General features: G+C 40.9%; 2 protein-coding genes across 3 annotated transcripts in view; both read right to left on the bottom strand.

The window, feature by feature from the left end:
* The window catches only part of eng (endoglin), a 47,086-nt gene extending 40,886 nt beyond the window's left edge, over positions 1-6,200 (bottom strand). The window contains 2 exon segments of the mRNA XM_079363602.1: positions 4,816-4,992; positions 6,068-6,200. Of these exon segments, the coding sequence (XP_079219728.1) occupies positions 4,816-4,873 (58 nt within the window). The 5' untranslated portion in view covers positions 4,874-4,992; positions 6,068-6,200.
* A 4,946-nt stretch (positions 6,201-11,146) lies between these two features.
* ak1 (adenylate kinase 1) lies at positions 11,147-17,499 on the bottom strand. Of its 2 annotated transcripts, XM_079363834.1 has the most exons (7): positions 17,378-17,499; positions 13,779-13,816; positions 13,167-13,202; positions 12,902-13,065; positions 11,895-12,011; positions 11,609-11,800; positions 11,147-11,229 (listed from the first exon to the last, which is right to left on the bottom strand). In XM_079363834.1, exons 2-7 carry the CDS (start codon positions 13,783-13,785, stop codon positions 11,164-11,166), a joined length of 582 nt encoding a protein of 193 aa, XP_079219960.1. In that variant the 5' UTR covers positions 13,786-13,816; positions 17,378-17,499; the 3' UTR covers positions 11,147-11,163. The 2 variants fall into 2 exon arrangements, with proteins under 2 accessions (XP_079219960.1, XP_079219959.1); XM_079363833.1 differs by lacking the exons at positions 13,779-13,816; positions 17,378-17,499 and adding an exon at positions 13,303-13,362.
* Positions 17,500-17,713: the final 214 nt, after the last annotated feature.

Genomic DNA, 17,713 nt, shown 5'->3' with positions numbered 1-17,713 from the left:
CGAGGTTAACAGAAAGTTAAGCAAGAGTTGGCATTTCAAACGCGGCTGCTGCCCTCATTGTTCTTCGTGATTACTCTTCAGAAACCAACGGATGAAGTCTCCGTCCATAAACAAAGAACTGTATAATCTGGGGGAGTTTTGACGAGTGAAAAAGTTGTAACCATTAAACAAACTTTAAATAACGATATTTCAGCCTCTGTATATATATCCATCATGTGTTTATGTCAGGGTGATAATTTTATAGATGTTGAAACGTCTATATGATTGTAGTAGAAATTAATCATGTCCATGGTAACAAAATCATCCTAAGAAAACGATACCGAGTCAGTTTCTTGAGGAAATTACACAAAGTGTGCAGACAAACTCCAAAGCACAACCATACATATCGATCATCTAACAACAAAGTATGTTTGCACAAAAAGTTATCGATCTGTATAATATGTACATATTCTGTATATTATCTGTACACTAGTATAAGCATTTTCTCTGCACCTTAATCTGTATAATCTGTATATTTAATCCCCTGAATACACTTATATTTATAGCATTTATTTATATTTATAGCATCCCAATAATCCATCCAGCCATATATACCTAATAATTCACTTTTTCTTTAACTACATCTGTAAATTTTGTAATCACTGTACATAGAACGAACTCTTGCACTTCTGGTGAGATGCCAAATCTCATTTCGTTACCCTATACTTGTATATGTGTAATGACAATAAAGTTGAATCTCATCTCATCTCATCTAAAAGTTTGGCATATTATGATGTAACCTGCCCTCTCTCAGGCAGATGTAGGGACGTCATAAAGAAAGTTGGGAGACGACAAGTCATTCCTTAAATCCTTCCAAACAACAAGTTTCACACAATGTTTGGCCAGATGAAGCCCTCCTAAACTGAGGAGAATGAATTCAGCCATCGCACAGCCAACTCCATCTTTGTGATCTTGGCACAAATAAATCCCCCCCTCTTAAATGACTAGAGGGATTCAGACACATCGAAGCACCACAGGCGCTCAGAGATAAACCGCTGGTTGGACCATGCAAGGCCTTCAAAACAAACGGCAGCATTTTTTTTAAACACAATTAACCTCACAGGGAGGCAGCGTGGTGAAACTAAGACCGGTGTGATGCGCTCTGTTTTACTGGAGCCTGAAAGAAGCCGGTCCAGAGATTACGGATGAGCTGTAAACAAGAAAGAGGCCTGACTGATCCGAACATGAAGGCGATGTCAATAATGAGCAGAAGGGAAGTTTTCTCAGCTTTAAGAGAAAGGTAGTGGTGGTGCCACCCCGCCCACGTAAGATTGATGAAAACGAGTGATCGAGTCATTTTTGCTTTAATAAAGAGCTCAGTCTGGGTTCTTTGGACAGAAAGTGAATGTCGGAACATCGGACCCTTACTGCATGTGTGTGGGCTTAAAACCTTAAAACATTTCTCTGATTTCTATCGAGAAAAGTTTCAACCAATCCATCATCTTTCCCCCGACAATAAAGCCCTTCACTTCTGCAGGGTTGATGGAAGTGTTAGGCTGCAAAGGGCACCCGTAATTCTGTCCACCGGTATTAAAAAAAAACGTCTCCAGTTTGAGCCGTGTAAAACTTCGCACAAAAAGCTTCCAAGTAATGCGAGAGCTCTGCTGCAAAACTACATTTCATCCATTTATCGGCCAGTGTAGTTACTGCATCTTTCAGAAGTGTCTAAATACATGATAGGAGAAGACCCAGGGGGGTGCTCCAAGGAAGAATTAAGTTTCCATTTGCAGGAAATGAAGTGGATAAGTAACACGAGTCTCAGACATGAACTTCAACATAATCCTCTGACTTTACTGAAGGCTGCACATCGTACATATTTTCTCCAGTCGGATATCGATGTAGAGAATCTGGCCTTGGCAGATTTGACATTCCTTTACTTGTGACTGTGTTATCATGCTGTTGTCACAGAAGGTTTTAATAAGCCTGATAGCAGAGGGCTTCCAGAGGGTTGAGCATGTAATAAGTTTCAGTGAAGCAGAAGGAAAAAAAAAAAGTGAGCACAAGTCAAACTCAATATATTGTCGTCTCCAACTGGCAGCGAGCGTTGTGGGATTTGTAGCAGGCCGCAGGCTGTTTCAGATTCTCTGTTTACTTCTTTTCAGGAACTTTGACACGCCGGCTACTCCCACGGTGAATTGCAGCTGGCGACGACGTTGTTAAGCAAACAAACCTCGAGTCACTGGGTAAATATATATGAGTGTTGATTTGTTTTGCAAAGCCTCGTTCCGTCTGTAAATGTGATTCTCTGTCCTGTTTGTGTCAGTGTGTCGCACCTGATTTTTCTGCGCTTGATTTGTTCTAAAAACAAAACGGGATGAAGCCCAGGAGACAACGCCACAGACGAACGACACATTAATGTGACAATACTGGACAATGCAATGACGAATAAACAACACACTTGGTGATAGAGGAACGCCTACATGTCACAAGATTGTGTTTGATTAATGCTTCAGCGGTCAGTAAACGGGGTCAGAAGTGAGAAATGAGCTCCTCCTAAAGATTCCTGTAACGATAGATGCTGTAGCAAAAAAAGAAAACAAAAGGAAGAGGAAAATCTTTTTTTAGGGGGAGGGAAAAAAAAGAAAGTGAATTCAGGACGATGTATCAGAGAGGCAATTAAGGGCTGAGCTAAACATCTCCTCGCAGAAGACGGAGAGACCGATCCCCCCCGCGGTGGAAGCTACATGAGGTCAACTCTGTGAAAGTCTGCCATTTGGCCAAAGAATCACCTCTGTACCGCTGCCACCAGACGCCTGCGTGGAGAGGCTGTTTAACACTTGTGGCAATATTGTGATTTGTCATACAGAGGGTCAACGCGGAGGCCGGGAGAAGAGGCTTGTTTTTGTGGCTCTAAGTTATGCCTGCTGGCTAGTTTTGCTGTATTAACAAGACAGGGTAGGGTTTTTTTTTTCTGATGAATGTGTTTTAAGCACACAGTGACAAAAGGCGGATTTGGCAGTATAAAGTGCTGCTTTACTTTAAAGTGCAGCTTTGTGAAATAAATTTGGACCCTAATTTTGCAGTCACTTTATGTTAAACTGCGTTTCATAACAGCAGGGGGGTGATCTGCTTTCTTGTTTGACATTTACAGTCTGAGAGAAACTTTATGTGCTTTATGTACAGTGAGCGACTCGAGAGATGCTCGCGGCAAAGCGGGAACAAAACTTATACGCAAATCAAGTTTTAACGTGTTGTGACTTTGAACTCTTTCACTGTAGAGGAAGCTCATTTAGAGATTTCAATAATTCTTGAGACCACACTTACAAAGTTGAGCAGACGCTGGTGACAAATCCTAGCCTATAGAAAACTTTTCTACGACCTTGAAAAAAAAGAGAATCAATGTTTTATAATCCAAACCGTGCCTAAAAGACTTCTTTAACGTATATTTCTTACACCAGGATAGACTTTGAACATTACGTTGTAGGTATGTGCAGTAAAAGAAAAGTTATAATCAACCCATTTTAAAGTACACCAGGCTCTTGTGTTTTATATTCTGCAGTGAACCAAAAATGTTTTTTATTACAAGTTCAATCAACTTAAAGACAGCTCCAACACTTCAAAGTTTTATGTTTGAATTAAAGATTTTGATCAGGCTGAGTCCTTCTGGTGTTATATACCGAGGACGTCAGATATTTCTACACTTTAATACTTCTCGTTTTGTATTGATCCATCATATCTTTGAGTACTGTAATAAAAAAAACATGTCAGGTCTAAAGTCAGATTTTCTCACCAAAAGCTGCCATGATCGAAATAGAGATCGAGGGCCCCATCGAAGTTACACAAATACGACTTCGCAATAGTGTGTGTGTGTGCGCGTGTGTGTGTGTGTGTGTGTGTGTAGGAGTGAGTCAGCATTGTTTGCTAATCAACAAAGAAGATAATATAACTAATTTGCATATTCAAACAAAATGAGTGTGCTTCCAATACAGCATGTTTAAAATGAACTCATATATATTAGATTGCATTGTTTTCTTTTGCTCCATTTTTTTTTTTAGCTAAAAAGTGAAATGATCCAAACTTTTTAGAGTCACCTCACAGACACCTTGTTTTAATTGAGAAACATGCGGCCACCCCGTATGAAAGATAGCTGCAGGGAAGTTAGCCCCTAACAGCCTTCAGCAGCAGAGCAGAGCGGGAGTCTGGATTACAGCCTGAGGGCAGAGGGAGGGTTTCACATCTCTTCACCACCTTGTCTGGATTACAGGTTGAATTTGTTATGGGCACGGGCACACACACACACACACACACACATCCACGGCCAGAGTTAGAGCAGGGGGGTGCAAACAGAGCAGCATCACATTAACAGCACCTTTTGTGCCTTCACTGTGCTTAAAACTCTTCTTCATCAACAACAGTAACCACTCAAACAAATGTTTTCCAGGAAGACTTGCTGGTAAAATAGTCGAGAAATCATTTGGAGTTTTAATGAAACATAGCCTCATAAAAGTATTGCAAGCTTCTTCAAATTCCAGTATCTGTGAGGAAAAACCGCAGAAACACATTTCTGTTGTCTCTCTTCAACATTGGGTTGTAAAATCCAGATTAAGCATTCAAGATCAAACACTGGAGAGAAGCACACTCTTTTGCCTTGATAATGAAATGATGTTAAATCAAAGAAATGAAATGATATCTACTGTATGTTTTAACTACTTCTGACAGAAATATGACCCAAGAGGCCCCAAAAATCTGAATGTCGCTCATCCCAGCATAAAGTCTGAGAAGAAAGGCTTTTCACAGAGGAAAATAAAAACAATGAATGTCAGTCTGTACACTCACCAGATGCTGCAGCAGCGATGCACAGGAGCAGGACAAACCACGTCATGTTACCCTCCATCTCTGCTCACTTTTAGATTGAGGTGTTGGTTTGTGGGAGCTGAGTCTGGGTCTCTGGAGGATGTGAAGGTAATCGCACAGAGGTTGAATTGTCCTTGTCTGGTGGCAGATCAGCAGTGACTGTGGAAGCCAAAAGGGACACAATTTAAGTCTCTAGATGTCAAAGATCTGCCAAAAAAAAAAAGAGGGCGGGAGTAAATGAGGAAATGTGATAGATGAGTAAGCAAGTAGATGTCCAGACCAAGAATATGACTCTTATTCTGTTTAAAAAAGAAGTACTCGGCATGAGTTAAGAACACAAATATAGGTCCTGGTGTATATAAACCATGTGTAGGGTTTTTTTTTATTGTTATTTACATTAAAATTTAACGTGCAGTAATACCATGTAAGATAACAGATCAAATATTAGCTCCATGCAGTTGATTAAACGGTAACAAAAAAGGTCACTGGTCAATTACACAACCTATTCAACACTGCCATGTTGATCAAATGTCTCAAATTCCTCCAGTGGGATGGCAGGATTTTCGTCCAGAGACAGTCCCACAATATTTCTGTCCCTCTTCCTGGTGCACAATGAGGGTCAGCACCCAAGGGTTATCTGCTGGTCACTAACTTCTGGCCGGCTCCGTCAGGAAGCTGTACACTGCTCAGTCCTACAGCATGGCTTTCTTTAAATAATATCACAATGCCCAGATCAGATAAGACGGAGGCTGCCCCCCTTGTTATATGATTCATATAGAGGGGAAAGGAAGAGCCTGTGTAAACTGTTTATGCACTTTCAAAGGAAAACAAAAAAGTCACGTTATTTCCCGGACTTTTCACGGAGGAGGAATGTGTCTTTAATGATCTTTAAGGTTTGCTGATTAAAACACATCTTATTTTTATTTTATTTTATTTTTGTAAAGGCTTCCAGGGTTCACTGATGAACAATGAAATGATCACAGTCTGATATCAACAAGGACGACTTTTTCGGCCACTACTCAAGGTTTTAAACAATCAAATACTTCGCATTATTCGGTTATTCGGCTCACGTGTAATACAATCTGACTAATACATCACTAAGAAAAAAGAAGAAAAGCTACACAAAAAAAAAATCAAAGCTATCAGGGAAATAAATTAAACAACATATTCCCGAGACATCGCGGAAGTAGGTCTAAAAAAAACCACACACACAATAGTGTTGTAGAAAACTTACTTTCTCGATAGGTCGTCTTCAATAACGCTGGCTGGAGACTATAATCCACGGGAGACCGTACGGATGCGCTCAGCGCTGTAAAGGATGTCAGGACTTTCCAAAACTTTTTTGTGCTGCCTACTGGGCGGTGCACATTGACTTTAGTAAACCCTCCCCTTTCTCCAAGAAGGTGCTGCCCATTGTCTGGTCAACACAGTCTAAAAATGATGTTGTTTTTTGTTTTAATGTCCACTGTTTGAACTGTACACTCTTGTGTAGAAGTTGTTGAAGCTTCCTCAAGGGGTTGGAAATAAATTCAAACAACCAAACAAAAAAACAGCACATACTATCTGGAATAAGACTGAAATCATGTCAAAATACATTTCAGTTCAGTAAATACTTAAACAGCGTTTTAAATAACATTTTTAATCTCAACAAACACTCTAATTCTACCAAACATGGCACCTTCCACTGGACACACCCACATATAAACCCAAGGCTGGGTTCAGCTCTGTTTGGCACTTCCTGGTTGAGAAAGAGGAGCAACAGGTGACTAACATGATATATGTGATGTGTAACAATGAATCTGTTTGAATTCATTTGTCAATGAATTATTGGTAAAATTCATCAGACATCATTCACAAAAAGCTCCAGTCTCGAATCCGTCTCATCAAAGTAGAATCTGAGTCCCCAAAAGCTAAGTGTTTCTTTAACATGTGCAATTGTAATGCGGCTAGCCTTTCGTCATTCTGTTTGCATGTAGTTGCAGTTTATTGGAAGTATCAATATGTACTTAAGTGACTATGTGTAGCGTTAGCATTAGCCTTGGTAATATGTGCCATGGATTTCTTCTGAGCATCTGATGATGAAATTAGCGGGTAAACGAGTGTTGGTCCTCTGACCATTCGGCTGTATTCATTTTAACCTTACGACAACCACTAAAATATAATATTAAATAATATTATATACAGTAATATATTAGTTCACTATTTGAATCTAAGCCCCACTTGTAAATTACATGATAAAATCAAAATCTAGACAAGCTAGTGCTACAGAGGATCTGTTCATCAAACATCTGCTGCAATATAAATAAGATAGTGAAACATAAAATATGATCGCAATCAGACCTATCACTAAATTTGTAGTTTCAAAATCTGATGCATGTTGATGATGCAGGTCTTGTTGATGTGTAGCACATGTCCTCCATATGATAGATAGATAGATAGATAGATAGATAGATAGATAGATAGATAGATAGATAGATAGATAGATACTTTATTGATCCCGAGGGAAATTCAGGATATTGTCCTTCTCTGAAAAAATGTGATTTAAATGATCCTCCAATGATTCTCCATTCAGGAGTTGATGGCTTTGGGTATTTTGATAAAGACAAATAAGACGTAGCATATATTTAAAAACTGCTAGCTGCAGTTCTTAACTGTTTTAAATCAAACCAGTAGTTCAGTGTTGAAAATTGGCAGCAATTGCTTACAGTGTAGACACAACATCCTTTCTGTACAGACCAGACTCACAGGAGTTATCATCACATCAAATCAACACTCCACACAGAGTCTGTTGGACTGGAAAAGAACCCGAAAGGAAAATAACACACACAGACTCGACAACAACAACAATGCAACAACAATCCTTTGGAATAATTGCAAAAGTTCTGTAGCTAACCACAGTTCACAGACAGAAACTACTCAATAGTTACTCTGTCCATTTAAGTCTTTGTTTTGGCTTTGTGTATTTTCTTATGTTGTATTTTAATAAACAAGAGAGCAGAAACAGCATCTATTTGGTTTAATATGTAAGAGAAGGTGGTCAAGCTACTTTAAGATGAATTTCTTCTAAATCCTTTAATTGGTTTTTCTAAGTTGAAAAAGTGCATTAGGCGACTATTGGATAAGGCATGAACATAACGTCCCCACAGAAAAAAGACTGTTTATAGGCAATTAACAGTTACAATTGAATGTATTGTGACATATTGACTTGATCTAATCACAGGGGAAACCAATGGTACAAAGAAGAGACAATCAAATCCAAGAAACAGTTACATGAAAAGAATAATTTGACTTGAAACCGAATAAAATGAAAGTGTTTTGAAGACTTGGTAAAGTATCACAAAAAAATGTCTTTGCTTGTGTGTTGTTGCTTCTTACAACCCGGATTGTGCACACTTCCAGAGCGAAACAATTCTAACTTTTTTACGCAGAAAACACACAAACATAACAAAACATAATAAACCCAAGTGTCGGGAGTTGACAGAACGAGGCTGCAATGAACTGTGAAACATTTTGATTACTAGTATAAAGGCTCTGATTTAAAGTCTTCACTGTTTTTTTTTTTCACCCCACAAACTGATCGATACTTCTAATTATCTTCGTTGTTGCACAAAGTTTACTAAATCTCCAGCTACTGAGAATGAGGCGATATTGACACCCACTCAAATTTAAGTCAGGTCTTCATGTTGTTCGCTAAATTACACATGCACAAGATCGACACATGCTGGTGTTAATATCCCACTGTGGAATAATACCTCAGAGTTCGTTCAGAGACTATTTCATATTCTGCTCATTACCCTTGAACCTGACTTGACCTCATTCCACCAGGCAGCATGAACAAAGAAACGCACACAGAATACCACCCCAAGTAGAGACAGTTCTACTCTACTTATACTCTGTGCTACTTTAAATGATTGCAATCCTCGAGCAGTTGACACAGCTTGGATTAACTTGCAGAGGCATATGTCACAGTTGGCATTCATTTCGGGTACTCCATCAAATCTGAGGCTGGCCAAAGGACACTCCTACAGTAGCACTCTCCTTCAATGGATTTCCTTTTTTATTGGAGCATAGCCCCGACCCGCTACCCCCGCCCATGAGTAGTGTTTCAATAACAGGAAACAATCGGCCATCGTCTTTCATCACAGGTTGACGTTGGTTCCCGCACAGTGCCACCGGGGTCTCTTTGGTGCCAGCCATCCAGTCCGCCGCAGTCCATAGCCGAGAAGAGGGGGGGGGGGAAGAGAGGGAGGGAAGTGTATGCTGCAGCTGAGTAGTTTCCTTATCGTCCTCTAAGGGGGGATCTGACGCATGGCCTTGCAGCGCTTATATCCAAGACTGATAGTAGATGAGCATAAGCCTTTCAGACGTACCATGTCATAAAAACTTCCCATTCAAAAAGATCATATCTGACTTTGAGTTGTAAGTCAGGCTTTTTGTACATTTGGATTTAGCTTCGTAACTGGTCCTTCCAAAGTTGCTTATAGTTGTCTGCGATTGTGCAGAAAGGATAATTCTTTCATCATGCAAGCCGTGCTTTGGTTGCTTGTGGAAGTCACACCATTCCCGTTACGCACTGCATGATCAGATAATAAATGGCCTTCAAGCATACAAGTATATATTTTTACAGGCCGCTCGGCACCCGAGGCTCACCTGAACATTTCTAGCAAAGTATGGGGATAAACTTGCTACATCTACATGGTATATTGTGTGACTATAGAGTAGCTTTGTGTTGCCATGGCTACTGTTGAGCCTTGCAATTATAATATATGATATAAGTTATAACACAAAAACAAAAAAGACTTGATGTGATGTGTGTTGACTTGACTCTACACTGAGTGTAAATGGTGCATCTCCATGTAGTGACCACAGGGGGTCAGAAGAGTTCCTACAGAGGGGCCTCACTTGTTTTTGATGCACATGTCATGTACTCTCAGATCAGCAGGGTTTTCTTGTATACACATAAGGCAACCTGCTTCCACTTGATTGATTTATACTCTGTAACCTCTGTGAGGTTCAAGGTTCCCTGGATTGCGGTACTGTTTCCTGCCTCCCCCCACACACGCACACACACTCGCAGACCCGTGTCTTCTCTCTCTCTCTGCCGTACGTGGCGAACAACACTGCCATCTCCTTTCTTCCCTCTTTGTTTTGTACCTCCAGGAGGTAAGCGCAGCATTCCAAACATTCAAGCGACATCCTCGATGACTTTAAGAAGGTGCTTACAGACGCCTTTTCATGATTGACTTTCCGATAGACACATCCTGTCCCCCCCACCCCACCCCACCTCCCCCTCCAGGAGCTGCTTTCCTCTTCCTCGTCCCTGCGGCGCAGAGTCATGATCAGAGCGCTCCTTTGAGGGAAGTCCGGATACCTGCAGCAGCGCTTGCTTGGCCAGCTGGATGTGTGTTCGTGTGTGTGTTTGTGTGAGGAAGGTGAGAGGTAAAGGAAGACCTGTTTGGTCAGCAGGGGCTCAAAGGAAAAGTTGTAATAACAGTGGTGAGCCATGGCTGTAGCTGTGTGTCCGGCTTCCTGTTGTGTCTGCTGCTCCAGCACCTTGACCATGTTTTTCAGCATGGAGAAGCTTTTTTTTTTCTTTCTTTTTTTCAACTTTAAAAGCATTGTCAAAGTCTCTTGTTTGTGTTTGTACATGGTTGTCCAGGACAATCCACAATGTCAATGCTCTTTCTACTGTAGTCACAAAATAGATTTAAACAATGATGCCACTAAAAAACAACTTTGAAATATTTGACGTTTTCCTTAAACTTTGATTTTATTTTTTGTCACATATCACTCTAAAGACGGATGTACATCTTCATAAAAAGAACGAGATTATTAATGTGCTTTGATAAAGTTGTAAATGTATGGAATTCATAAAAAACAAATTGAATTAAACATCTGCCCACACACGTGTATGCAGATGTTTCCCCAGTGTGTGGTTGAGCCCTGCCATTGTTTCATAAAGAAGGGGAAAGGATTATTAAACGTGCAGGATTTCCCCAAAATGAGCGTGACGCCTCAAAGATGAAAAAGCTACAGTATATATATTATGTTTTTAAATGTCTCTTGGATACCTCCACATACATGTTGAGCACAGAATGGAATCAATACTTGTATTAACAAATGCTTCTCCATCTGCTGCTATAAGCAGATTCATAGCAGCTTGAGCTTGAGGACGAGTACAGTTAAGGCGTTGTTGATCATTAAAGGCCCTCAGTATTTTTGAACCAGGCAGAGTGGAGGAGGGCACCAACTCTTTGTCCTTTTTAAAATTGGTTTACATCAGTAAAATGAGACAGCGAGAATCAGACACAGCTCAGTGACGTTGTTTTACTACAGTGCATCAATAGCCTTTGAGACTTGGGCGAAGACCTCGTCGACTGGCAGCTCAGAGTCCACCTGGGCAGAACAAGACCAAGGAACACAATGCATCAGGGAATATGTTGCACTTAATACACAATTTACATAGTTTTCTAACTCTAACTCAGCATGTGTGACCTGTTGGGTGGAGGTCGAGGTATAATGTCCATGCGTCCACACATTTTTTGATGCAGTCACATGAAGCTAAGGCTATCAGTATTGATTAAAAAAAAATGCATCTTGGAGTTTATTTTGGATTGAGCTGCGAACAAAGATATTGTGTAAAATCTGAGGAACAGCAGGTAGAATAAAAAAATCTGACTCAGAGCAATAACGCAAACTTAATGGATTTAATTCAACGACGTTATCGCTCATTGTTTATTAGTCTCGTGCAGGCGTGCGTGGCGGTTATACTCACTTTCCTGACAATGCCACGGCCCTCATAAAAACTGATGACCGGCTCGGTTGCTTTGTAATACAGGTCCAGGCGCTTCTTGATCGTCTCCTCGTTGTCGTCAGAGCGGCCGCTGGTCTCGCCGCGCTTCAAAAGCCTCTTGACCATGGTCTCACCTTTAGCGTCGACGTACAGCAGCAGGCAGGGTTTGCCGATCTGACGTCAAAGACAGAAATGCTCAATTCGGGTTTTCTTTTTCTCCAGCGACTGTTGAATGAATTATAGAGCGACATTTAACGCCCTCGCTCACCTTCTTCTCAAACTCCTCGCCCTGCTTCACCTCACGGGGGTAGCCATCAATAAGGAAGCCCTTGGAGACATCAGCCTTGGCGATCATGGCGTCCTTAATCATGTCTAAGACTGTGTCCTGAAAGCAGACCCAAACGGTGTAATCAACCTTCGTGATGACACGGCACTCCTAGTAGAAACTACACTCAGGGAATCTTTATGACACCAGCAGGTGCTTCCTTTATTTCGTCCAGTACGTAAATATCAGTAAGTGCTTGAAAAATTACGACCGCCTGTAAAATGCAATCAGTCCCACTGACGCACATAGTAAACATCCTCTAAACGTTCATGAAGGTAAATCAACACTTCTCTAAAACGGTCTCAACAGGCCCAACATAACAACACACACTTACAGCGTGTATGTTTTATTTAAGTAGCCTAAATACTTCTGGCTTCAACACACAAAATAAACATGTTACTAAAAGGATACTGCAAGGACAAGGGGGGACATGATATTAAACCCTGATACCATGTTGATTAAAAATCAAACAATATACAGTAGTTACCTGACACTGATACCATGGCAACTCAAATAAAAGTCCCAGGCAAACAATATTATGTAGTTGCAAGCAATCCTGCCTAAATTGCACAAACATAAAGATGAACTGTGGCAACGAAACGAGACGCCAGAAGGACTTGAGACACGTCAGTGTTTGCTGGCATGTGAATGTGATTGGCTCGCCGCTGCTCTCTTTCTTTTGCTCATGGCATCTTTGGGTTAAAACATGACTGAAGATCTGTATTTTAAGGCTTTGCTGCTTTTCAATGCTGCAGATGATTAAAGTAGCGGAGATTGCATCATGTTGAAATCGTGGTATCAAAAGACATTTTGGTAAATTAGTAAAGATATTTTATTCTTCTCTGTGCACGCATTTTTTTGTTGTATTGTATCTTCATCTATATCCTTGCGTTGTAGTGCAAGTTTCAAATACACTTCTTAATTAACTCTAAAACAATCTGATTTCTTACCAGGGGCACGAGCTCTCCCTTCTGCATGATGGCCTGGAGCTGCTTGCCCCTCTCAGAGCCAGAAGCCACCTCAGCACGGAGCAGATCCCCAGATGACAGGTGAGTGTAGCCATATTTCACAACTATCTTCTCACACTGGGTGCCTTTTCCTGAGCCGGGCCCACCTAAAAAATAACATGAAAAGTACAGTCTGATGAGCATGCTGAGAGACGGCTCTGAAGTGTGTTCTGGGTGCAAAGTGAGATAAAGTCCTGACAGTCCTCACCCACTACGAAGATGATCTTGGCGTCTTTGATTTTGTCTGTAATAAGCAAAGAAGATTGAGTCAACATGTGTTCAATGATAGAGCTTTCTTCTCACCTCTGAGCAACATAAAGTTCATTTAAAAACGTATAACAAACCATCACGACACTCCCTTGCTGAGGAATCAGAAGTACTTTCCATCTTGTTGTTGTGAGCAGAGGCTCTTTTGACTTTTCTTGCCTTAGTTCAGGTTTGTGGATATCACTCAAACTGTGTTGCCATAGCAACTGTTGTCATGTAATAATGTTATGCAGCCACTGGTTAAAGTGATCACAGGACACTACAGGAAAAGTCATGTGTAGGTTTTTATCAAAGCAAGCCATTATAAATTCATGTGTTTTGTATTGTTTAGTGAAATAACTTAACAATTTATTTTATTTTCAATAAAATCAAATCTGGATCTGCTTTTGTGTAAGACCAGAATTGCATTCTCAAAATTCAACAGAAGAGGGCAGTAGAGTCTAACAAAATGATTTTCCTCTTTTTATTATTATTATAGTGAACGTTTAATATAAATAATAGCAGTTCAAATGTATAATCATCCTTAACCCATCATTAAAAAAAAGTTGTTTACCTGCCATTGTGTTGTGTTAGACGAGGTTTTTTCTTCAACTGTAAGACAGAAAAGGACACAGGAAAGTCAATGACATTACATTATAGCAGAAACTAAATGTGTCTCTAATACAGATGGAAGAATAGAATACAGACACTGATGGACTGAAAATGGGAGGGGGGGATTATACATTACAACATAAACCCTTTTAAGTCAATTTATTATTAATGCCTTTAAAGCATCATCATGATCGTACAGTCATTTCCCCAGAAGCATTTCCTTTGTTACATAACTGTGTTATCTTCATGTGCAGTTCTAACGCTCTAACATTATCTGCTGCTACACACAAACTCATGTCTTTGACTGTATCCGGCTCCTTGAGGTCAGTTTTGTCATTTTTAAGAACCCTGTGTAAAATAGAAGTACCTCTACGCAGTGTTGGTAAAGTTATCGCAGGTTTCACACAGATGTTCTCTTATGATTTAAACAAACAGTAATGATGATGATATTCATGTGATGCAAACATTAAAGCTCCTGTCAGGAGGTTTTTTGTCATTTTTGGCGCCCCCGTTTTTGATCAAGTGTTTGTCTTCTCTTTTTTCTTTTTTTTCATTCTAATCATTTAAGAGACATTTTGTTTTGCTGATTGTGGACACAATTAATTCATCAATAAAGTGTGCTGCTTCGGCTCTGCTACAGGTGTGTTTTTCTCTCCCTGTCTCTCCATGTCCCGCCCACAACTCTATCTCATTGGCTAAATGACACACGAGTAATGGCCAATCAACACTGAAGCCTGGGTGCCCCTGACCTGTAGTGAGACAAGAGCAGCCTTGAGCAGGAGGAGAGTCTCCAGTTGAGCATTTTAACAGATTGTTGTGTTGCAGTTTATTATATCCTACGTTTTGGAACAATTTTCTTTTTTACTGTAAATTCACATCTGTTCCAAATATTGTTTTTTATCCTATTAACTACGAATAATCTGTATCGGTATCCCACTAAAAAAAAAAAAAAAAAAAAGGCCAACCCCCCCATTCTAAATGAGACAAGTTTTAGTCTTTCAAGATTTAATCAAAACAGGAAATGCCTGTTTTGCCTGTGTCAACAGTACAGAATATATATCTTTTTTTGGCTGACTACAAAACAGGATTCAGAAGAATGAGGAAGAAGGCGAGTGAGCCATCAGCGCTGCTTCAGTGTTAAAAAGAAAGCTTTAAATAGCTGCTCATGCCACTGGTTAGACATGTGAGTATATAATATGAAAACATCTGTTGTCCATGCAAAAATAACATCCTACTTGTTGCATCCAGTCTGACTTTGTTGAAGCGACCTGTGCACATTTGAAAGGAGCACACAGCTCATGTTTCTCTTATTTTCTCTTTGGGGATAAAAATGTGACGGCTCAGTAGTTTGTTTTTAATTGTGGTAATTTGGATACTCTGAGTCATGAAATGAAGATTTTACCGTTTAAAAACTCGCGGTAACAAAAAATATCAAAGTCTTGAAATGTTTTCAAATCTCAGTCTCTTAATCTACCAAATAACAGAGATATTCACCTGCCATGCGATGCAGTTTCAGTTTTTGCTCTGGTATACTCACATCACAGACACTGACTGCGACGTGTCTGGCCTGAGTTTGTCAAACAAGAGGTATGATAAAGGGCAAAGGGCTCATTTCTCAGGTTACATGTTGAGGGCCAGGCTTAGATTTAATTATCCAGGCAAGGTTACTCAAAAGGAAAGAACATACTGCACATATAATAAATTATGTTTTCAAATATTTGAACCGTTACATTTCAGAAATGTCTGCAGATTGAGATATTAGCTTGAACAGATGTGAAGATTCAAAGAATGCTATTGGACGAGAGTTATTCGAGTTTGTCTGCATGATTTTTTGAAGTCATCGATGTGGCTGTTTTTTTTTACAACAACATCAGTCTCAAGTGATAAATAAAGTTAGAGGAGTCAATGTTAGTTGAAAGCTTGTACAAGTATGAGCTGTTTGACTGTCGCTTAGCTAAAACCAAATCGAAGTTTTATCTGAAAGCAGACGATCCACCTGCCAGAGCCCCTGGGCTGACGTGTTTTCCTGTTTCACAGACGATTCAGTGAGGCTGTTAATGCTGCCGTCTCGTTCGCGGATTCTCACGTGTAGAACACCTCAGTAGTGCCTGTGCTGCTTCTCAGGTGTCTGCTTCTATGTCAGTGGCCGTTTGCCCTGCGACCCCTGTAAATGTCACAGTGAGGCTGGCGTCTGAGTCAGCACAGATCCTCTTTAGGAATCCCTCTCTGGCCTATTATGGTGCCGTCACTCCCTGCCTGCTTCTTAGGGCATGTTCTGCTTCCTAAACGGTGCGATGGCTACTTGGTTGCAGGAATTGGACTGATCATTGAATGAAATGATGGAAAAGTCACGTGCAGTGGCTGCACTGCTGTGTGACTGTTGACACAGAGGCTGTATCAGTCCTGGAGATGTGGCAACATGTTTGAACTTGACATTATCATAAGTGGAAACAGGCCTGTGATGGCTGACCGAACACTGAAAGCTTTCAGTTTTGTTTTTGTCTGTCCCTTAAGAGCACAAATATCTTCCAAATGCACCGTTAAAGACATACAATTATAGAGTAAAGCACTGAGACTAATATTTCATTTCCATCCCTGATTTGAAATTTGGAGACACCGGATTCAGCACGACCCCCACCCCCTAAGTTATTCCCCCTCGCCTGTTCCTCCCTCATGTCTTATTACTGTTTTTTAACCTGCTATAAAAAGACTGAGTCAGTCTGCAGCTGTTAAGGGATAGCATGTCAACCATTCTGAAACAGCACATGGGGATGAAGGTTTCGCTGGCGGCCTGTTAAGTAGCCACAGAAGTGAACACAAAGTACCAGGTCCATGATCTTTGTCGGTGCATTCTCTCTGTGCGCCGCTCGTCACTGAGGCACTCTGCAAATTAATTGCGCGTACTGTCCCTTTAAGGGAGAACAGGGGACCCTTTGACGTCAGTGCAGTGGGAGATATTCCATGTTGTTTGTGAGGATGGAGCGAGATCACGTCAGTGGAGCTGTTGTGGATGTGTTTGTGTGTTCCCAAAATGAAAGCTTTTGGTTCACTCTAACGTGGTCCATCTGCTCAGCTGAGTCAACAGCACTCAGCCTCCTGGTTTGGTAGAGGAGCTGAAAGCGTGGCGGTGGAACTAAAAGGCAAGAGCAACCTGAATGAGAATGGCCTTTAATGAATGTACATTCATTATAGGACTGAAGGCAACTGCAGTAAAAAGTCAGAGCAAATGTCAAGGGTCAAAATTAGAATCAGTGATATTAATATATTTATTTCAGAAGAACAGTTATGTCATGCTTTCAGAGCCATCTGGAGCTACATGCCTTTGTAATATTGCAGTCAATGCCTGATCAAGTGACAGTTTCCACCACTCTTAACACAATGTCTTTACACACCAGATGACAGTCTCTGTTATTCTCTCTCTCTCCATCCCATTAAACAGCCCTGCCCACTCTGCCTGCCAACACTCTCTCTCTCTCTATCCGTCCCTCCCTCTGACAGAGTTAGACCCTCGTTTTTCCCCCTCTCTCCTTTGCTCGATGGAGCGTTGTCCTCTGTACTGACCTCTCTGTCGCGCTGTGGCTCTAGATCCCAGTGCAAAGGGGGCTGCTGTCCCTGGATCCCCGTGTGTGTGTGTCTGCACAGTTCTTGCTGCACGGCAGCCCTCCCTCCCCCATGCTATGCCTTTTTATAGCTCAGCTGAGCCTGCTCAGCCCGTGTTGCATTCTGGGTAAGAGGGAGACAAGGAGGGAGGGAGGGAGGCGATGATGAACGTGAGGAGGTAGGGGTGAAATCAGAGGCACAGGGAGGGGAGGAGCCCAGAGCAGGAGTGGAATACATTACCTTCATTAAGACTTACATGTTGTGCTTCACTTATTTGAAGAGTCCAGGAGGAGATTT

Source organism: Symphodus melops (assembly GCF_947650265.1).
Source record: "Symphodus melops genome assembly, chromosome: 16".
In the NCBI taxonomy this organism is placed as follows: domain Eukaryota; kingdom Metazoa; phylum Chordata; class Actinopteri; order Labriformes; family Labridae; genus Symphodus; species Symphodus melops.
This window is presented reverse-complemented; position numbering and strand designations above follow the sequence as displayed.